Source organism: Furipterus horrens, unplaced genomic scaffold (genome assembly GCF_987537825.1).
Source record: "Furipterus horrens unplaced genomic scaffold, mFurHor1.1.pri manual_scaffold_10, whole genome shotgun sequence".
In the NCBI taxonomy this organism is placed as follows: Eukaryota; Metazoa; Chordata; class Mammalia; order Chiroptera; family Furipteridae; genus Furipterus; species Furipterus horrens.
The window spans coordinates 91,736,075-91,759,703 of record NW_028327180.1 but is presented as its reverse complement, the minus strand read 5'-3'; the positions used below and the strand labels follow the sequence as shown (position 1 = coordinate 91,759,703).

At 38.9% G+C, this 23,629-nt stretch overlaps 1 protein-coding gene and 1 non-coding gene across 2 annotated transcripts; one reads left to right on the top strand and one right to left on the bottom strand.

Annotated features, from left to right (window-relative positions):
- Positions 1–805: 805 nt before the first annotated feature.
- On the bottom strand, positions 806–23,395 carry HMMR (hyaluronan mediated motility receptor). Its single transcript, XM_090288548.1, is given in 18 exon segments — positions 806–1,382; positions 1,907–2,069; positions 3,817–3,993; positions 4,878–4,977; positions 5,054–5,206; positions 5,971–6,117; positions 8,054–8,170; positions 9,461–9,675; positions 11,835–11,983; positions 12,431–12,609; positions 12,744–12,818; positions 14,047–14,147; positions 14,236–14,322; positions 15,334–15,522; positions 17,286–17,333; positions 19,096–19,175; positions 19,607–19,705; positions 23,282–23,395. Coding segments are annotated over 18 exon segments (2,178 nt in total). The 5' UTR covers positions 23,328–23,395; the 3' UTR covers positions 806–1,329.
- On the top strand, positions 6,730–6,836 carry LOC150000969 (U6 spliceosomal RNA). Its single transcript, XR_016513783.1, has one exon. It is a non-coding gene; the product is annotated as a U6 spliceosomal RNA (small nuclear RNA).
- Positions 23,396–23,629: the final 234 nt, after the last annotated feature.

Here is a 23,629-nt window from a genome sequence, read left to right as displayed (position 1 = left end):
TCCAATCTCTCAGGAATTGCTGTCTTTCCTTGTCTCATGTCAAGCATCTTAAAGATCATTATTTTGTATACCTTGTCCAGTTTTTGATAGTTTTAGGGGCGTTTATGTGTGGGAAGGGTAGGGTAACGATCAATAAATCTGACACCTGTTACTCCATCTTGAATAAAAGCAGAAGTCTTGAACTTGATTTTATTATACAAATTTCCTAATTTCTTTATTTCCTCTGAAATTAATTCAAATAATGATATTTGAAAATTCAACTATGTATTAACACCCAATAAAATAATTTATTATGAAAAGTTTTCTGATATTAATAATCTCTGTTGGTCCACCAGTGGATAAATATTTTTTTAAATGTGTCTTATAATATACTAACTGTAAATCAGAAATTTTAGGTGGAGAATTACCACCCTGTACATAGTATACTACCATCTGTAATTCTAGTGACAAGATAGGGAGGGGAGGGCACAGGTAATAAATACACCTTACATAGAAGCATTAATATAACTTCATATAATATGAGTTGAATAATTAGGTTAAGGATTTAATGTGGGATTCTTATTTCACATTACAGAAATACTAATTGAATACCTAGTAGTCAGGCCGATGCCAGGTGGTATTAAAACATTCTGAAAAGAGTTACCTAAGAGCAGTAGTTCTCAGACTTCTGATGTATGTAAGAATTAGCTCCAGAGTTTGTGTTAAATGCAGATTTTTAGGTCAAAACACAGATTTTAATTTATTGGGACTGGGATAGAGTCTGCAAATTATTGACCAGCTCAGTGGCTCTGATAAGAGGTAAAGAGATTTATTACTATGGCATTAAGCCCTTACTTCTTACTTGAACTGGAGGAGTGGCTGATGGGTAAAACAGAGTGAATATCATCAGGGAGAATCAAAGCAGAGGCGAGGACAAGCCAAGGTGTTTGGTCCTCATTGAACCTCTCCATTAGAAATGCTGTCCAGGTTCAAACTAAAAACCTGGGGATTAGAATTATGAAACCATCTAAGGTTTCAGAATGGGAGAATAATAATCCAATAGTGATTTTTAAAGGAATGCTGATTGATGGGACCAATTGTAAAGCTGGAAAGCCAAGGAGAAGGTTTAGAATGAAGTGAGGAAAATGAGCTTCGGGGAGGAGGTACTGACAGTAGAAAATAAAATGTCGGAAGACATATGGATAAAAATGTGGAACTTGCTTTCAGATACCTAAAAACTAGGAAGTTAATATTAAATACATTTCAAATACTCATTATAAACACAAGAGCAGTAACAGCAATGGTAACAATGAAAAGAATAACATAATCTTCAACTGGTTTTTCAGATGTTCACTTGAATGATTCTTGAAACTCTGTAGGAGTTCAACAGCAGTTTGTATTGCCTGCAGGGATTATTAAAAAGAGTGGTTAGCATTCTAAACCCTAACTAATTCATCAGTCAGTATAATCTAAAAATAAGCATCTAGAATATTCTGTAAGGCACATGAAGCAATGTTTGCATTCTGTAGCATAATTTTATTTCTATTTCTTCATTCACTGTCTCGACTAATTTTGATTTATTGTCAAAGACACAAAGATTCACAGTCAAGAAAGAAATACAGCGCCTGCTTCTCCAAAACGACAGATCAGACATTTAGGTTAAAATGCGGTGGGCGTGTTAGAGAGAATAGTTCTGGTGTGGGGCTGGCAGGAGCAAGAAAGTCAGATGAGGCTTCAAGGAAGATGGAGTCTGAACGGGGCTTGAGGACAGGTGGGATTGGGACGTAGGGAAAAGGCATTTTACACAAAAGTCGCAGAAGGAATTTCTTTTAGAGCAGAAACTGTCAACAAACTTTCACTTCACAAAAATGGATAACTTGCTAAATGCCCCAAAGGAAGGTGATGCTTCTATACATTCATTTCTTACCTTCCTTTAATGGGGTTTTGAGAGCAAAATTTTCTTTACTTTCATGAAGGAAGGCCTTTGAAGGATCAAAGTGTTTGATACCCAGAACTTTATCCAATTCCCCCTGAAGTTTTCTCTCGTTTTGCTTCAGTTTAGAAAGCTGAGAGCGGAGTTTTGACACCTCCTATGTAAGAAGAATATAGACAATAACCAATTACTTAAGGTGACAATGGTGAAAAGTGTAACCAATGGTAGTGACAAATTCCAAAGTTGCTAAGGTATCAAACCAAATGGCAAAAACCACTACTATGAATTACAAAATGACCTGGAACAATTGTGACAAAGGAGATAAGTCATTTAAATCTCTTTGCTGCTCTGTAGGGACAAAGATATGTTCCTGATAGAAGTTCATCTCTAACTTAGATGCCAAGGTCAACCTCCAGCAGGAACACACAAGGAGGGCTCCACTGACCTGCTTCCTACTGAAAATAAACATTAAAAACAGGCAACCATTTGAAGTCTCTAAAAGTGGCCCTAAGACAAAACAGCCAAGGAAGAAACATCTAGTCAAGCGAATCTACAAAAATGTGGTCAAAAGCAAGGGTCTGTGGTACTTGAACAAGTCTGCTCCCTCCCCCCACCCCTCGCAGCTCAGGAAGGTGAATCTCCACACCAGACTGCTGCAGCCCTGCAGCCAAGAACCAGGGGTTCCCTCTCCCCCCAGTTCCCCGTCAGGACATCAACATTTCTCATCCTGCCCTCAGCTACCTGCTGCATCAGAGATGCAAGTCAAAACCTCAGTGAGGTATTTACATCCACTCGGATGGCTGGAATCAGAATGTCAGGCAGTAACAAGTGCTGCTGTGAAGAAATGGGAACGCTCATACGTTGCTGCTGGGCTGCAGAAGGGTCTAACTGCTTTGGAAAACAGTCTGACAGTTCCTCAAAGGAGTCAACGCAGGTACCACGGGACCCAGCAATTTCACTCCTAGATACGACCCAAGAGCAACAGAAACATATGTCCACACAAAAACTTTTCTAAAAAAAAAGACAGTTACAAAAGACCCCATATCTGATTCCAAAAAGGAAAAATGTCCAGAACAGGGAAATGTATAGAGGCAGAAAGCAGACTGGTGGTGAGAGGAAGGGCTAGGATAGAGAGAGAACAGCTAATGGGTAAGGGGTTTCATTCTGAGGTGATAAAAATGTCCTAAAATGGACAGTGGTGATGGTTGCACCTGTTCGTAAATATACTAAAAACCACTGAGTTGTACATTTTCAATGGCATGTGAATTGTATTTCAATCGTCGGCAGCCGTCCGTCTCGAGAGACGATGGTGTAGCTTCTTAAGAGTCTATCTGCACCGCCGAGAATGGCTGTGCAGTCCGACTCGGGAGTGACACGGTATCTGTCTCCTCCCGTGTTGAATCGACATCTTGCGATGACACTGAAGCTACAGAGCCTGGGCAGGGTGATATGGAGGGTCTGCTGTTGCCCATGCAGCAGACCCTGTATTTCAATAAAGAAGTTAAAAAAAAAACCTTAAAATGCTTATTTTTGAACATTGCTTATCTTTACAGTATAGTATTATATTTATTTGCATCAAGGATTATTTTTGAACATTGCTTATCTTTACAGTATAGTATTATATTTATTTGCATCAAGGATTTCGCTACTTGACAAACAGAAATAGATGTGTACAGCTTTATGAATTCTTCCAATCATTCTAGTAATTTTCAATACACTAATTAAGTCGTTAGAAAACCTGAGGACATTCATCTGGTCAACATTCTAAAATAAATCCTTAATTCTCAGGTGGATTTTCCTCTATAAACTCACTCTTTTCTGATACAAAAGTCCTTCACTTTACTTGAATAAAAAAAAAAACAACACCCAATATCTTCAATAGGACTAAGTATTATTTTACAAACCGATTTCAGTTGGCTATTTTCATCTTTCAATTTCACAACATGCTTGATTTTTTGCTTTAGATTCTGATGGCCCAATAGTTTAGCATACGAATCTCTGAGTTTATTTAGCTGTTCTTGAGCTGCCCCGTGTTCATTCAGCAAAGCCTGTTTCTCTGCTTCAAATGCATCCAGTTGTAGCTGAAAAAGTTTTTTCACACAAAGTTAAAACTTAAAACTGTTAAATCTTACTTGTCTATATCAATTATAGCGAAAACAAAAGTGAAAGAAAATTTAAAAATGAACAAAAACAGATTTAAAAAATCAATCAATCAATCAATTAATTAATTTTTAGAGAGAGGGGAAAGGAGAAAGAGAGGGAGAGAAACATCACAGTGTGGTTGCCTCTCACTCGCACCCCCAACTGGGGACCAGACGGACAACCTGGTCATGTGCCCTGACTGGGAATCGAACCAGCGACACTTGGCTCGCAGGCCGACGCTCAATCCACTGAGCCACAGCAGCCAGGGTTCAACAAAAACAGATTTTGTTGACATGTTCTCCTGGCTCTCCATAAATTCTCTATGAGGTTGTTTATTAAAAACTGTGTTTTTCATGTTAAGGACCATAAAAGCAGGAAAAGAAACAAGAAAAGAAGCTCAGCTAGCCGGCCTCATTTGCATCGACTGGATCACATTACAACAGTATTTCTAATCCACTGAAGTGCCAAAATTAGCATTTATCCCTCTTCTTTTGAAAGATCCATGTATTAACTTGAGATATACTGAGGAAGATCACAACACAATAATTATCACAAATTTACATAGATTAATGATCAAAAGAGCCTTCCAGGCTATTAACTTTAACTCTCTTACTGTGAAGTTTTTTGTTTTTTGTTTTTGCCTATAAAGGCTATATTAAAAGTGTATGCATAATAATTTAACAAAATTTATAAACCCTCTTTAAGAGGGAGTTAACTTGGCACTAAATGCACAGCAAAATGATGTCTCAAAAAAACCAAGTCACTGGTGACTGAAGAGAGTGAATTGCTAAAACGAACACAAGTTCAGTCCTAACTGACCAACCTGAAAAGGCTTTGTTTTATTATATAGTTCTTCATAGAGGAGACGCCACTTGTTCATTTCCTCCGTTAACTCAGCCACTGAATCTTCCTTCCCAGCCTTTCTGTAAGGGAAACGAAAGACGTCATGTGACAGACGAAACAGAGGCGCGTGGCGCTCGGGTTCTGAACCGGGGTTACCTCGCTGCTTCTTCTTCCAGCCGTCTCTTAAAGTCTTCACGTTGTTGCTTCAGCTGGTTCTCCAAATCAGTTATTTTTTGGAAAGAAGAAACTGTGATTTCTTTAATTTCTGCTTCTTTAAGCGCTGATCTGGTCTGCAGATCTAAAAGCATCCTTGGGTTTGAGAGAGAAGAGTCTGTAAACATTTTACAGCCACTTTAATTACTTCTCTTTTCCTTTATTTTATTTTTGTTTAAGCTTAAGGACCTCTTCAAGAATTTTATCTTTTTAACTGAGTAAATTCTATTGATTTTATTTATTTTTAGAGAGAGAGGGAAGGAGGGAGAAAGAGGGAAAGAAACATCAATGAGAGAGAGGAACATTGCTCAGTTGTCACTCCCATGCACCCTGAGCAGGGACCGAACCTGCAACCCAGGCATGTGCACTGACTGCAAATCCAAAGTGAACTGGCAACCTTTCAGTCTGAGGGTCAATGCCCGACCGACGGAGCCGCACGGGTCAGGGCTTACTGAATCAATTCTTAATTTGCAGTTTGAAATCACCCAGTGCAAGCCATGAAACCAACTACAGTTCCCTGCATCACGTAATAGCTGGCTTTCAACAACGGTAAGTTGTCTCAATGGTTTGAGGGCCACAGGGTGGGCAGATTTTATTTCTATTATATACCTTGCATAGTCTTTTCTTTCCTTTTTTTTTGTAAAAGATTTTATTTACTTATTTTCAGATAGAGGGGGAGGGAGAAAGAGGGACAGAGACAGCAATGTGCAAGGGAAACATCAGCTGGTTGTCTCGCGCGCGCCCCACCTGGGGACCTGGCTCGTAGCACAGGCATGCGCCCTGCCAGGGAATCGAACCAGAGACCTTTTGGTTTGAAGGCCGGTGCTCAGTCCACTGAGCCATGCCAGCCAGGGCCATACCTTGCATATTCTTGATTTGAGCTCTCAGTTGCCAATATCTGGTGCTGAACATCCTCTGCGCTTTTCTCAGCCTTGGCCACTTTTTCCTTAAGTGATGAGTTCTCCAGCTTAAGATCTTCCATTTCACTAGCTGTTAACGCTTTATAGCTTATTAATAAGGAAATAAGTTAAAGGATTTTTCTAATTACTGTATATATGGCAAATATAGAGCTGATTAATATATAATTTATAAAATTTTAGGTAACCTTAGTATCTATTTATGCATTTACACAAGTATTCAGTGTTCTGAGATTAGTACTAATGAGCTTATATGGCATGTGCTGTTCATTAAAAAAAAAATCGAGTGCCTACTATGTGTAGAAAGTTTGCATAGAGAGATGAAAAAACCAACTACCAAACATAAAAATCAACCTAAAATAAAAATTATACAATTCCCGGACTTTCTGTCAGAGTTTATGGTCTTGTGGGGAAGACAGGAAAATGCCTCTCCAGGTTTTTACAAAAAAATTTGAAAAAAATAAGTAATAATTAAATTTGTGGAAAGTGTTGGGAAGAAAAACTACACAGCTCCTTAAGCTGATAAAACAGGGGACCCTACATTTTGGGTGGTGATTCAGAAAAGGCCTTTCTGAGGAACTGACGGTTAAGCTGAGACATGATGGGAAAAGGAGATTCAGCGAGGCAGGTGGGGGAAAGGAGTCCCCAGGGAAAAGGTGCTCAGAGGCGGTAGAACGCAGTGCGTTCAAGGGTGAGACCAGAGCGCTCGCCTTGGCAGCACATACACTACGACGGGAACGAAGCAGAGAAGAGGAGCACGTCCCCGGTGCAAGGATGATACGCAAGTGCCTGAAGCGTCCGTATTTTAAAGCAAAAAAAAACGAAAAGAGAAAAAAGATGAAACTAGAGCTTAATAAATAAGAGCAGGAGCTAGACAGGATTGAGGCCGGTCCTCACCGCCGTGCGCCATGGGGCTCCCGGGGCTCTCCAACTAAGTGTGTGTATGACTCTGGAGACACGCAGAGAACGGATGGCGGAGGGTCCAACAGGGCAACGTTGGACGATGAACGAAAAGACCATCATCAGTCTAGGTGAGTGAAAAAGAAGGCCTGGGCTAAGGAGCTGGCAACGGAAAGATGCGAGATCTCTTTTGGAGGCAGAATTATAAAGTTCCGGAGATAGGTTAGGCATTAGGAGAAAGGGAGAGGAAATGATCAAAGATGACGCTAAGATTTATGGAGCGAGAAGCTCGGACGATGTCATTGATTGAGATAAAAAAGAACGAGAGACTACAGGTAGAAGGAGAGAGAAAGAAGATCAAGGGTTGCTGTAGTTGCTATTGGAGGATAGTGAGGTCTCGGCTTGGAGATGGCAGGTAGGCAGCTGGCTACATATACGGGTACAAAGCTGAGTGGAGACCTGTGGTTTGAAGAAGTAAATTTAAACGCTCTTAGCATACTGATGGTTAGTGAAGTCACAGAAGGGCTAAACACCTCCCGAGGCACTACTTTTCAAAGTAGCAAGGGAAATAAATCCCTTTACAGGATTGAGAATAGCACTTAAATTTATATAAAATCTATGCTTCTGCTCTGACATAAAAATTATAATTAAAATGTGATCTGTATGGGCACGTATATATATCACACGAAGGAGCAGATCACTGGGAAAGAAGGTACTAGCCAATGAATGGGCACTAGGCAATTCATTATCCACACGGAAGAACAAAAATAAATTTGACCCCTCTATCACTACACACAAAGAAATCAGTGCTAGGTGAAAAAGTGAAATTGAAACTTTTAGAAGAATAGGTGACTATCTGTATGTTCTTGGGATGGAAAGAAGTTCTTAAATGAGATGCCAAAGTGTTCATATAAAAATCTACAAATTAGCCACATTACAATCAAAGGGAAATTACTATATAAATTATACCAAGACTACCATGTAACACTAAATGCCCATTTATGGTCATTTGGAATTTCAAGTGATACCCATAATTTTATTTGTGTGATTGTGTTGTGGACAGCTTTCCCCAGACAAACACCCCTCCCTGCCCTTAGTTAGGTGTACAGGCTCCCAGTAGAAATACCTTTCGAACTGAGCAGTAACATCTCCAAGGTTCTGCACCGCACTGTTACACCTTTCCTGTAAAAGCAGGGTGGCCTGCATGTGGGTGGCATTACTTTTCTCGAGTTCAGCTTCTTTCCTAAGAAAAAGAAACAAAAGATAAACTAACGACAAATCACTGCCCTAAGACAAAGATGCGTATTTACCTTTGACACTGTGGATGTCAAAGGTGGATCCCACACCTTCCTGTCTACATTAGCCACTGCATGTCTTAGATCTAAATTTATGGCCTGCATCTAATAGCACCTTTATTATGTAGGGCTTCACCTTATCCTTCCTGTTCTAATTTTACTTTTGTTTTCATCCTCCTTTACTTATTTCTATATTTCTCTTTTAATGTCACATGTATTTATATAGTTAGTTTAAATATTTTTTTTTGGAAGCAAGTAGGATAAAAAGACTCAAACAGAATCTTTTTTTTTTTTTTTTTTTTATTTATTTATTTTTTTTTTATTTTGGTTTTTCAATTACAGTTGTCCCCTTTTCCCCCAATTTCTCTCCCCCACCCAGCCCACCCCCTCAAACAGAATCTTAACAGGAACAGCCAAGATTAAAGAATGTGAAGAATTACTAGTTAAAAAGCATTTGGAATGAATAAAATTTAATTCTCTGCATGTAGACACCTGAGAAATACTAAGTACAGTTAGGGACACTTTGTCTTAAAAGTTCTTTTGAAAAGAGTCATAGGATTATCCAGATTTATTTTGATCATATCAATAATCCTTGTAAAATTGTTATTCAAAGATTCAACAACTTAGTGGATTATTTTGCATAGACACATTTCCATTTTGGGGCATATGTACATCATTTTACATAGTGTAAGTTATATCCTTAATTACCTTTTTTTGAAGGAGCAGAAACACTTCAGAAATAATAATCAAAAAGCAAAATGGGAAAAAACAACCAGAACTAGGAAACATTAAAAAATAAGAACGTATCATTAGAAGTAGAAAGACAGACATGTTTTTATTTTTTACTCTAGTTCCATATTGTTTTCATCATGTTATGTGTCCTCCACTACTTTTACTTAAATTAAAATATCGAGGTAGATTTTGAGTTCAAATTGCAAATAATTATATTATTTGAATCCTTGCGTTTTCATCACTAAAAATTTTCTAGCCCGGAACTGTGAACTAGACATGAAATTACATGTAATATATCTCAGAACTGTATCTCTCGTTTGATACTGTTGTTATTAATTCCTTTCCTGTTTTCTTTTAGTGATGAGTGATTTTTTATTAAAAAAAACCAACAAGTTCTTATATATGCCTGCTTTGGGGGGAACGGTATCAAAATCTAATTAGGGGGATTTTCCTATACTTTGTAAAACCTGAAGTCAGATGTAAGTTTGAGGCCTATTAGTACAAACCCCTTTAGCATTTCCTCCAGAAGTGCCAGCTCTTCAGCTCTGGCTTTTGTTTCTTCTTCCAGTTGTTTGACCAGCTTTTCAGCTTGTCCCTCCTTTTGCTGTAATTTATCGAGCTCATCCAGAGCTTGCTTTAATTCTTCCTCTAAGAGACTCCTTTCTTTCCTCATTTCCTCTTGAAAAGAACATAGCTGCTGCTGAAGACTAGAAGATAATTCCTACATCCAATAGAAAACCACGGAAGTTACTTGAAAGGTTTAAGTAATTTAATAATTTGAAGTTTTATTAAGGACAGAAAAATGTAGAGATAATAAAGTAAGAATATCAAATTCAAGATCCTCAAGGAAATTTGAAAAACTATTATACCATATTTACTTTGTCAGGGATTATATCCTGTAACTTGTCAACACTGTGAGAATGTTATTTTAGTCTTTGTTCCTATGCAACACATACAAAGATATACTTATAAAACTAAAGTCATTTTCTACAACTGGATTTTATCATATTTTTTGGTCATATTGTGAGAAACGCTCACAATAAAAACTGGGACACAGGACTTGAGCAGTAAAGCAAGGCCTTTATTCATGAGTCTGCAGAGCCGGGCGCACCCTCACAGCCAGGAGAATGTGCGCGCCAAGTAGGCAAAGGAACTGGTTTTATAGTCTTAGCTTCCCCACCCTGAAATTGCCACCCTAAAGTGATTATCTTTTCCACCCTGAAATTGCCACCCTAAAGTGATTATCTTCTCCACCCTAAAATTGCCACCCTAAAGTGAGAGCAATTAGCTTCCCCGCCCTAAGGCAATTAGCTCCCCCTCCCCTCTCCTTCTTCCCCGTTTCTCCATGACTGGTTACTCCGGAGTTACAATCTAACACGGTTTTCTAAATGCCCCTTCTGTGGTTTGTAGATATGCCAGTGCAGTCAGCTCCCTTTTCAGAGACCCTCTAATTACATTTGCCCTTAGGACCCTTTAATTACATTTGCCCTTTGTTACTAATGACTTTTTACTGGTTTGGGAGTCACTATGTCCTTGTTTCTAACAATATGATATATATAAAAAGGATTATTATTTCAGTGTTATATAAAAAAATTAAAAAAAATATTTTGGGGGGATTAGGCAATGGAAAAGGGGGAAAGGGGGAAAGGGAGAGGCAGCTCCTGGACCAACTCAAGGGCCCGAAGGAGCAAAGGGAATGGGGAACAGGGAGTGGGGAACAGGGAGTGGGGACTCCCAGTCCTCCTCGTGGGCCTGTAGGAGTCCCCTAAAAATTTTTATTAAAAATTTTATTAGTTTATTTTTAGAGAGAAGGCAAGGGAGGGAGAAAGAGAGAAAGAGGAACATCAGTGTGTGGTTGCCTCTCATGTGCCCCTGACTGGGGACCCGGCCCACAAACCAGGCATGTGCCCTGAGTAGGAATTGAACTGGCGATCCTTTGTTTTGCAGGCTGGCGCTTAATCCACGGAGCCACATCAGTTAGGGCTACATAAAAATATTTTAAAGTTACATAAGCATATACTAAAAAATGATAAATATAAGTAAATCACCATTGTAAAAAATTCTGACATTATAAATAAAGTGAAAATTGCCTTTGTCTATTTCCCACCCCAACCTTAGTTTCCTCATTCCAGAGATAACCACCACTTTAGTAAATATATGTCTTATGGTCTTTTCCTATATATCTATATACTTTTAAAAATATAAAGGATATATACTGTGTATGAAAATATCACTCAAAAAACCATAAAAGTGATTGTTGAGATATTTTCAAGTCGGTGTATCTAGATCTGCAGTTTTCCCAACAACATAGTATTTATATAATATAATATTGCCCAAATCTCACCAAGGGTTTTTATCAAATATTTAAATTTGTACCAATCATATAAGTTCAAAAAAGAAAAAAGGATTTCCATTCCTTTGATTACTACTAAGGCAGAACATCTATTAACTGTTATGGACTATCTGAATTTCTACTTCTGCCCATTTTTTCTTAGTGGACTATCTTTTTTCTCATTGATATGCAAAATGTTTTTTTTTTTTTTATGTAATCTAGATTAGAAAAGTGCTCAGTTTTGTTTCTTGTGTAATTAGATGATTTTTTTACAGATTACCTGTAAATGTCTATTTAGTAATCTACCACAAGAATGTGCGGGAAAAGGTTTATAACGAATTTCCTTATTTTGCTTTATCTGTTGCTTGTAAATTTTCACATTATCAATAATACTGTGGTGAACACCTTTGTAGTGAAACCTGCTGCATAACCATGATTACTTCCTCAGGATAAATTTCTAAGAATAGAATTGGTGGATTGATTCTGACCACAGGGAAATGTATGACATAAAATAAATACTAGTTTTATTTTATACTGTAGTAAACTACCTTCTCTTGTTGCAGAAGTGAATCAATTTCCAACTCTTTTTGTTGTAGCTTTTCATGTTCTTGCTTTTCAAGAATTAACTTCTCTTTTAAGTTTCGCATTTCAGAATTCAGATTTTCATCCTGTTCTCTGTCCCTGTTGATGAGGTCTTCTAGAAAAGGGAAATGTTAACAAGGCTGTAAACAGACACTAATATTAACTTTGACACTGCAGATTCCCATAATATTTCATACACATACATAGCATGTAAAGAGATCAATTATTTTCAAAGGGAAAAAGAAAAATGTGTAAATTTATATCACTTCTCTATATGTTATATAATAAGCCCCCCAAACCTAGTTCTATTTTATCTACCAGTTTTAAATGCCCACAAGTGGAGAAGTTAAATTCTGCACAATTGCATCTATCTATATCAAGATAAGCAAAACATTAAAATAAACAGAACAAACATTATAAAAAACTAAAATTCTCATATGTTGAACAGGATTTTTTGTTGTTGCTTATATAATTATTCTTAAAAGTTGTTTTAAACACAGCAGTGCTTTTCTTAAATATTATATGTAGTACTTAGCTGAAGAAAGTAAACACTAGAATATACCTTTCTCTTTTTCTAGTAGTTGACATTTAGCATCCAGATCTGTCACTTGTTTAGACAAGGTAACCATGTTTTCCTCAAGAGACTGCTTAAGGCTTAAAACTTCATGATTCTTCGCTTTCAAATTTTCTTCTAACTGGGCGATGTCTAGCTTGTATTTTTCCACCTGATCTGAGGCACAGCTGCATTAAAACAAATTATTCTGAAGAGCACATCTATTTAAGCACGGGGAAAATTAACTGAAAAGAAATGAAAACGATATATTCATCACACTTCAACAAAATGAGGGCCAGTTTAGAACTACTTTTGATATTACCTTATTTCTTCGATGTATTCTAAGAGTGTTTCTGTATCAGATTTTTCTTCAGTCTTTTCTTTCTGTATTGAAACCCTGGAAAAAAAAGGTGTATATATCACTTAACACAATAATCACACATGATGCTTACTTACTCTGTACCAGATACAGAGTAAGTTGTATCAGGCAGGCTGATGCCTTGGTGTAAACTCTGAGCTATTAATTTATGTGACATCGCAAGTTGACATTTTAATATGTGTAAATAGGAGAGTTAATTTTTTTAAGTAGCTTCCCTGGTTTCCCCACCCACTACTCATACAAAATAGCATACGTATGCCATGCAGCCTTGGTTCAAGGCGGCCTTATTTACAATTAGTTACATGTTAAACTTTCAATCGCCTCAGTTTAAGAAATGGGCAAAAGACTTAAATAGGAACCTTACAAAGGGATATACAAGAATGGTCAATAAAAATATAATTGACATTAAGAGCAATAAATTAAAATCAAAATGAGGTACTAGTTCACAGCTACTAGAGGGGGTAAATCACACTGACAGCATGAAATGTCCGTGAGGATGGGGAACCACGGGAACTACATGTTAAGTGGGCACGTGAAATGGTTCATCCACTTTGAGTTTCTGAAAATGTCATACACACACTACACTGGGACCCAGGAACGCCACTCCTACATATTTACTCAAGAGAAATATAACATATTGATCAACAGGAGGATAGTAAACAAAGAGAGGTTTATTCCCACATGGAATCCTACTCAAAAATTAAAAGGAACAAATTACACGCACAGGCATGCTATGATAAATGTCCCCCCAAATGCCAGACTAATTATGACGATAGAATCAGAAAGCGGTTGCGGGGCTGGGGCATTGCACGGTGAGGAGCAGGAAGAGGCAGAAGGAGCCTTCGGAGGGAGTGGCAATGTTCTCTGCCGTGGTTGGGTGGTGGTTCTTCAGGCCCTTACCCCCGTCCAAGGTCATCAGACGACTACTTGTGACCTGTGCATTTTATTGCCCGTCAGTGCATTAATCACAGCCTCCTATACCAGTGCTTCTCCAGTTGGGTCAGTTTTACCACAAGATTATGCTACTCAAAAGATTATGAGGCCTTTCCTCATCATTGATACAAAAGATGTACAGAAGTAATAATAGTCCTGTGTCTTTTCAGCCTAAAATATTTGGGAATGAATAGGTCTCCCGTCACGTGGGAAAAGAAATAAGGCCATTAGAGGAAGGCAGGGGGTTAAGCATTACGGGAAGGTGAATGCGGACTGGTTACACTTAATACTCCCTTTTCCTTCAGGCACTCACAGTTTCCCCTCCAGCTGCGCTACTTTCCCCTGAGACTCTTCGAGGTCCTTCTGGGTGACCTGCAGTTTGTCCTCCGTGCCTTGTTGTTTAGCCATCACACTCTGCACGACAAAAATACATTGCAGGAAATAAGGAATCGTTCAGATCCGAAGGTCCTGACACAGCACACTTGGCAAAGGCATCACTCACCCTCATCTTAGCTTCTCTTCTGTTTCTAAGTTTCATCAACTCAAGGCTTAGAGTCCTCAGATTCTTCTGGTTACCATCTTCAGAAAACTAAGTACAACAAACAGGTAGAAGATTCAGAAATATTTCCTGCGCAGTCATATACCAAATCACTGAAATTTTGATTCCCTACCGATTACTGGGAACTGTGATATGCCTGCAGTACGCTCTGACAGAGCACACAGCCTCTGGCCAACACCAGGATTACTGCTTTACACCACTACTGTTCTTGTCCCTCCTTTTCCTTCATGTGCCTTTCTGGGTGGTCACCTACCTCTGTATGCTGGAATGTTCATTGCAAGGCTCTAAAACAAACTTCTTGGAGGGGATTTTGTAAATGGTGTTTGCTTAACAAAATGCATCTTGAATTGCCTGGTCTACTTAGAAATATGTGAGGACTTACAGGGTCCATCCCAGGCCAACTAAAGTGGATCTTCCTGGAGGGGGCCCAGGCATCTGTTCGCTCCCCCATGGCTCTTTCCCATGCACCCTCAGTCCTTTTATAAGCCAAGAGCCAGCACATTACAGGCCCTGAATAAATGTCTCTTAAACTGCACACTGATGCACAGCCTCCTCCTACTTCTATAAAAAGCAAGATGACCATGTGAAATCCTATTAGTATGTTAATATTGAAAATACTGCATGTATTGAACACACTTATTCTTTTTGTACTTTATTGAGTCCCAAAAGAATTTGAGATAAAAACCTGCTATTTTACTGCTATTTATTTTCAAAGAAAGATCTTTAAAGTGACTTCTAGATGTAAATTCTGCAACTTTGAGTCATGTCCTTATTTATGGGAGTTACTTTGAAAGAGGGTGAGAGTCAGACATTAAAACACAAAGTAACTTGTTTGTCTATAACTTCTTATGTGTCAGGCATTAAAAAAAAAAAAAAAGATACAGTAATAATTCCTACTGGAAATAGCATAATATTTAAGGTACAGTTAATAAAGAAAAAAAAAAACTAAACTAGAGCCTAAAATTCCCAAACAAGTAGTATACGAGAAAAGACATGTTTGTTATTTACTCAGTTGTAAGTATTGTCATGTGATTCAAATACCTTGGATTTCAGTAGCTCGTTAGTCCTGGTTAACTCAGTAAGCTGCTTTTCCAACGTGGCGTTGCTCGCAGAGAGAGAGGTTTTCTCCCTGACGGCAGCATTTAGCTTTGCTTCCACCTTCTCCAGCTCAGCTTCCAGGTCCTGGAGACGCTTGTCCTGAGCACCGCGCTCCTGCACCAGGACACGGATCTGGATGGAGACAAGGTGACGACTGCATGATTCACTGACACAATGACAGTGTTAACGGCTATTACTGAGAATTACACTGAAGTTCCAGGAAAACCTCTGATTATGACACAGTGCGCTTAGATATTCTAATTTCACTAGCTGTTTAAACAATCATATTTACTTTATGATAAAGCTTAAAAATCTGTAGGCATTTCAAGAACACAGGATTGTAATCGCCCATAAACTTCCCAGTGTAAACTCTTTATTCACCTTTAAGATCTTTACCTATAAGAGCTCTTACTTTCCCCGCCACGAGATTCTCTATGCTCATATTATTGGTTTATAACTGGTATTGATAGCTTAGTATTTATACAGTAGAAAAAAGGACATTGAGGTAATCTATGTCACACTTTTCACAGCTCAAGAAGCTTAAGCTCCAAAAATGGTTTGTAAACTCAAATGCCTACATGGCTAAGCAGATAGTACCAATAAGCAAAGAGAGCCGGGTGAGGACGGAAGAGCAAATGTGGGGTCTGAAGGGGCAGCCCTGCACAGCCCTGGAGGGTTGTCACGCAGCAGGGGAACATGCAAACCCTGTTGTCAGATCTGATTTTGCAACGGAAGTCAGAAATCTGAAATTGTTTTGAGCAAAACTTTACACTTAAGTACTGACAATTCAACTTAAAAAACGACAACAAATACTTGGGGCTTAAATAAAATAAGAGCGCTATTTGCCAAAACTCTAAAAGATGAACTGACGCAAATGACCAGTTCTAATCCTGGCGCTGCTGCTTACCTGCGATTTAACTGAGATTCACGTATTATCCCCATTAATCCCTTGCATGTATCCTCAGTAAAATGATAGCCAATATTATTAAAATAAATACGAAAGGATCAGAGCAACCAGGGCAGAGATTTGCAAAGTTCCCTTGACATATTCTTGGTCCTAAGCCATTATTTAACTGTAATCAATGGAGTTTTAATACATCAGAAGAATATGTCCACCGGCAGGAGTGAGCAGTGGAAACATGAATAAAAGAGGGCCGGAAAAGCAAAGCTGGGAGTGACCAGCTTAGTCCTGCTTAGGCAGGTAGGTGGGTTCTGCAGGTCAGCTCCGCTCCGCGGGGTTTCTGCCATGGCGGCAACACCCTGTCCAGCATGGTAGCCTCTCATTACACGCGGCTACTGAGCACTCGAACCGTGACTAGTGCAACTGAAGAACTGAGTTCGTAATTTTATTTAAATAGTCACGAGCGGGGAGTAGCTACAACACAGGACAGTCGCGCTCTAAATCATTTGACCCTGAGGAAGGCATACACCTACGATGCAGAGGAACGCTGTCAGGTTGGCATCACTCCCTCACAATCCAACTGACCTGCTAGGATTTCATGTTCACTAAGCGTTTGATTCCCTAGCTAGTCATTGTCTTAACATACGAAGTAGCACACAGGAAAAGTAAATGTGAACACTTGGTCTACACGTAATTGTATTAAGCTAACATACCGATTTTTAGTTGACGTTATTTCGTTAAGTGGATTGCCTTGAACCTGTCCCTGAGTATGCTAACTACTTGGCTTTGCCAGCACACCACACGGACAACCAGGCTCGGAAATACGGTGTCCAAGCCAAGGAATGGGTACCCGGTAGGCACGCGTCGGGATGGTGTATTTGCCAGCCAGTGTGACTCTAAACTGCAGCTGACTCCCTGCCTCTAACCCTCCATGTAAGCTCTCTTTTCATTACATAGCACATTTATTTTTCAAGAAGTTGAAAGCATTGCTTACCTCTTTTTCCAGCCTCTTCAAGTCTTTATCATTCTTTTGAGATTCCTTCTATTTAAAATTCAAAGGAACAGTGATAATCAAATTTAAGTGTCACAAATATCACAATTGAATTTGATTTTTAGTTATCAGAAAAGATGAAGGATTCCAAACGTTTCATGTCTATTTGAAACATTTTTCTGAGTCTATTAATACTTTTTCAGGTGACTTATCTAGCTAATGAAGAAAAAGGCTTTTTAAATCTCAAAATATTTCAGGTTTAAGTTTTCATTCCAGTAGATTAGTTTTTTTTCTTTTTTCTAGCAATCGCATGAAAAGAATAGGTGGAGTTTTATGAATAAGACTACTGACTGCTTCTAATGTGAAACAGCAATACATTTTGAATGCTTAATTACTCGATCTTAGAAAGAAAAGAAATTACAAAGAGAAATCAACTTAAACTTAAATATCCAAAAGGGGAGAAAAAAATGCAGTGAAATAAAGAAAAAGAGAAAGAGTACCAGTTCCTGTTCTAATCTACTCATTGCCATAATCCAAAGCCTTTCTGAAACAATGACCAAAAAGAGAACATCTATCTTTTCCATCTAAAAATGGAAGAAAATGCCTAAACATCTTAAATTAAATCTGTTTCATATGTTTCTAAGTTGGGGGGAGGGGGCACACCAATCTCATGTTTATTAATTTACCACCTGATGGCATTTTCTATTAAGAAAGGCCTAGTATTTTGGGGTTTTGAACAAACTTGAAACTTGATTTTTAATTAGTTTTTTTTTAAGAGAGTTTTTGAATTCTATAATTAAGTAAAAATTTCAGACCTATTTCTTTAAAAAGTTTAATTTCCAAAAAGAATGTCTGTATCCGTGCTGCCCAAAAGAAATATAATGCAAGCCATATATTCACTTTAAAATTTTCTAGGAGCCATATTTAACAATATTATTTCAACACATCATTAGATCAAGTTATTAGTGAGACCTTTTTGTTGTCTTTGTTCCAGGTCTTCAAACTTCGCTGTGTATTTTACACTTAGAGCACATCTCCATTCAGGTTCTAAATTTTCATCAGAAATATCTCTTTGAATTGAGATTTTATAAAATGTACAGATGAGAGAGTAGATCTGCATGCCCGAGTTGTTCTGAAAACACTTCAGTTTTCCAATCACGGTTTTTACATATATGCATGCTAATTAAAATTAAATAAATACAAGTCTAAGCTCAACCAATAGCTTCAGTTTCCCAACTCTGAACCTTTTTTCATATAAAATATCAGTTTGTGTATCTCTGTAAGAAAGTACAGCTTGCTTTTACGAACAAATGAAAACAGTAATAAATAGGCTCTTGCACGAGCCGTAACATGAAGCAACTACGAATTTAATCTCCCTCCATGCCTTGGCATTTCTGAATAGTAAACATCTTTTAGGCATTAGAATGTTTTTTTCTTTTTTCTCTTCCAGGACTTACCCTTTCCTCAAAACAAAAACAAGACAACTCAAATGATGGTAACTAACAAATCGAAGCAGCACATAATTTTTAAGTTTATTAGGTATGATAAAATTTATCTAGATACAGAAATGACCAAGGGGAGAGCATTTTGTAATTCTGAACAAGGGGCACATTTAAGCACAATATATTTAGTAATGGTGTAGGGAGAAACGTAAAGCTTCCTAGAGTCCTCATGATAATATGTTTCATTAATTTACAGGTTTACTTATAACCTTAATGTATACACTTACTCCGTTCTAGTCAAATATAATACCTTTCATAAATATTTTCAATGATACAGTTAATACACCAGGTAGAACAGAAGAGCGCCTCACCTTTAATCCCAAAGTCTTAACTTTTCTTGCTGAAGCGGGCAAGGCAGTATCCTTGTCCACGGTAAAATTTTGTTGAGAGTCTGCAATACGTTGAACCACAGACAAAACACAATTTCAGAATTTCTTATTGTAACTATTCATGAATCAATATAAAGTTATTCTTTTCTTGATTGTACATCTTCAAATAATTAGTTGCACAATGCTTTTTACCATCTAACATTTCCTTGACTTTCTTAACGTTTCCTGACAGAGGGCTAAGGGAATTACCAAAAGGTAAACTACATATCAATGTGAGCATCTTGCTTAATTTTCCCGGTTATACAACGGTGTAATGATAAAAGCATTATTCTGTAGTTGCCCTTTTTATAAATCCATCAAATAAAAGAAATTTATTAGAGCTGTAATTTCACATTTTTAGAAATACTATCACATCTTTAAATTTATTACAGTTAGTCATAACCTTAAAACTTCTGAGATCATATAACCATTATTTTATTTTGGGACCCATTACCTTTTTGGTTTTTAAATCGTTGTGATTTCTGAAAGGATACTGGTCCTTTCAATACCTCTGAAGTTTTCACATCATAAGCACCTGGAGATGGTGCACAACCTGGAGGAAACATAACACATTAACCTTTCACCTAATGTTACCTACAATGCCGAAGTACAGTGAGTGATATAAATGTAAAAATGCCATTAATAAATGCTTTGGTTTTAAATGTAAAAACAGTACCCACTGGATAGGAGGAACAATATGATTATCTTCCCTATGTTCTTTGACCCAATTCAAATCCCTGGCTAATCTCAATATATAAGAGGATTTATAAAGCCATAGACTATATATCCATGTCCCAGAAATGTATATTGTATAACCTCATGTTAGTAACCGGAGTCCCAAACGGAAGGCATTTCAGAGGGCTCATGCATAGCAAATATAAGATCTGGCTCTCAGGACTGACAATAATAAAAACGTCATTGGCACAAAGCTTTAGCTGATTGGGAATCAATGCACTATTCTCTGAAAAGCTATTTACTCCAGCCCAGAGTATCACGTGCATAAATAGGAACAGCTAAGAGTTTGACCATTCCAAGGCAACTCCCCCTGTCCCGTAAGGGCTTTTCAAATGGGATGATAGAGGCTCATTATTATATCTCCACCAGCATTTTTTTTTTTTAAAGAGAAGCAATAGAAAATACAAGTGTGACTCACATGTAGCAAATTTAAGCACTATTTTGTGGTACTTTTGTTTCAGTTTTGTGTAGAAATATAAAAATATACCCCACACAGAAATATATAATTTATTTCTCACCCCGGGTCACAATAAAAAAGTATCAAAGTTATTGCTTTCAATTCTAAGCAGGCCATAAAAACATCAAGGATGGAATTAAGTTTCTATTCATCTAACTAAAACGATGATCATTTATACATACTGACATAAAGATTCCAATCCTAGGAGACTTCAGATCTAAATGTGGCCAATACGGGGTAGGAGAGGTAGTGAGTTTCCCATCAGGAGAGAATATTAAAATGAAGTGTAGAGTTCACTGGGATATTTAAGGTAAAGGCAGACTTAGCAAAAAGCATTCATCTTAGTTAGCGAGCTCAGGTTTCTCACACCCTGCAACTGTTAACACCACGGAGTTAACACTAGGGTGATGGGGGTTTCCCCAAAATCAAGTTAAAGGGCACATCTTAGAGCATCTGTTTGACTCATTTGGGACAGGGGTTGGGGCATCAGTAGGGAGCACATTCTATTCTAGAACAAAAAGGAGACTTCAGAGAACACTGCCACCACTATTGCAGGCAATGCCTTTTGGGGGAAAGTGGAGATGAAGGGATGGTTATCTTTTGCTCTTTGCTCTTAGGGATGCTTTTATGGAAAAGTGTAAGAAGCACTGTTCTAGACTTGGCAGAGCAGCCAGAACAAGTGATGCTGAGCCCTGGCTGGTGTGGCGCAGTGGATTGAGCACCGGCCTGCGAACCTAAGGGTCACTGGCTCAATTCCCAGTCAGGGCACACGCCTGGGATGCAGGCCAGGTCCCCAGTTGGGGGCATAAGAGAGGCAACGGTCATGTCTCTCTCGCACATCGATGTTTCTCGCCCTTTTTTCTCCCTCCCTCCCCATCTCTCTAAAAATAACTAAATAAAATCTAAAAAACAAAGCAAACAAACCAACAAAGAAACTGTGAGGCTGAACTCTGGTGGTCTAGTTCATCACGGAGCACACTCTCAAAAGGCGACAGGGGCCAGTAAAGACGGGCTGGTAGACAATAACTAAGCAGAATCAGGGACGTTGAGAACAATTAAAACCATATTTAAAAACTCTTCCCTAAAGGCCGAAGAGTCAGATTTGACAGTTACAGGTATTTAGCTTGAAAAAGAACTAGGCTGAAATCCTGCCTGTACCTACCATCTCCTTGTGAGACAGGGGCACAGGCTGTTTCCATGCTATAGGTCTTTTCCCAACTAACACTTAAATGTACTACATCGTACAAGATACGGCTTGTTAGAAATCCGGGGAGAGGGAAATCGGACGAAAAAAAGAAGGAAACCTGGGAGATAACACAAGCTTTCTGGAACAACTTCAATCTTGATCAACAATAACTGGAAGCTAACACAGGCGGTCAATACTTGTACGCAAACATTCTATGCATTACATTAAGTAAATGCTTCAAACGTCCAGAACTTTTTCAGTTTCTATTTCTTCTACCTTGAATGGCTAGTCCACTTTCCACTTTGCCTGGCTCTCACTTATGCTTCGGATCTCAGCCTGGGGTCACCTCTTCCAGTTTCCTCTGAATCCTCCAATCAGGTTAGAACACCCCCCCCCCCCCAGAGGAGCGTGTGCATACTGTTCCTATCAGAGAACTTGTCAGTTTTATAAAGGCTTATACTAGTGTACTTAATCACTTCCCACATTAGACAAAGTGCTTAGAGGTAGGGACAGTGTTCCTCACGACAGACTCTCCAGTATTCAGGTCAGGATTGAGGTTAGCAGCGTGGTGAAGAAAACACAGCAAGTCACTGGGGATGTGGCAAAGGGAACGGGGTTTTGTAATCAGCCAGATTAGGGTTCAGATCCAGCTTTGCCCGCCCGTGAATAGACATGACTATGTGCCAGGTTCTGTGGAGTCACTGGGAGAAGTTAGGGAATAAGAACATTCCCATGTTGTCCAACAGAGATTAAAGACATAACAAATAACCAATAAATGTGTATGTTATAATGGATAAATCATGGTTCAGCTCTACCATTTACGGGCTACCCCATATAGTTACAAAACCCCTCAGTTTCCTCATCGGTAAAATAAGGGCAGTATCAGTACCTTCCTCATTTGGCTGTTGGAGAACATAAACCAGATCTGGCAGAAAAACCTTAGCACAGTCCCCGCAGACATGACAAGTGTCTTAGCACGGGCAAGGCTTCCTGGCTATTGTGCTCATGCACTGCCGTGGTTAAAACCACAGGGGGGATTTGCCGAAGGCCCGGATTCATGCACCACATTCGCCAGTTTGGTGTGTAACACTGAGGCAACCCATGTCCTGGTCTTTTTTTAAATCAGTAAAATAATAAATAAGATTTAGGATGATCTCTCCAGGGTGTTGGGAAATTAACACAGAACTAATAATCTATGGAAAGACATAGTAGGGTGCCCGGGGCACCATCAGTATTAGCTGCCTTCAATTCATTAACAGTGATTTCTATACTCCTGCCATAATTTTACAACCACAAACTGCCTTTACCAGCCTTCTTTCTCTGGTGCCTGAATGTAACACCCAAAAACAAACCTACAAGTTGAGGCAAAAAGCACGGTCAGGTGTTTCTTGCTTGTTTGTATGTTTGATATCAGGAAGCCCTTCTGCACTTGACCGTCACCGAGGTACCAGCGCTCCCTCGCCCTCACTCCTCTCTGCTTTAGTGTCTACACGGCATTATTGGCTGTATTCTCCGAGTGAGTGAGAGCTCCACGGGGCAGGGACTTCGCTTCGCTCACTGCTCTATCTTGATCCTAAATAATGCTTTGCATGTAGTAAATGGTTAGTATCTATTTCAAAAACAATCAATCAATCAATCGAACGAGCCCCGTGCCAGCCCTAAAATCGCCTCTTTCGCTCTGATGAGGGAACCGAAAGGGGCAAGGGACGTGAGAGCAACTCCCGTCCCCCAGTGCCTTCCCCTGTACGCACCAGAAGGGTCATTGAATCGTTTCAGGGGCGCCTTAGGAAAGGACATGCTGACGACCAGGTCTCCAAACCGAAGGGTCCCAGCGTTCCTCGGCAACTTCCTGGTGCTGACTTTGGAATGACTGACTTCAAATTCAAATCTCCCTGCTCATTCCCCGCCCACCTCGACGTTAGCCAATTAGAAAGCGAAAACCCTGGGCACACCAATCCAGGAAAGGAGCACAGAAAGAGCATGCGCATTAAGCTATCGGCGCGTCCAATTAGGTGGCTTGTGCGTTTAGGCTGCCAGCTAATAGGAGGCCTTTACTGTAGTGGACGTACCCAATTACTCCTGGCGTTACTCAGTTGTAA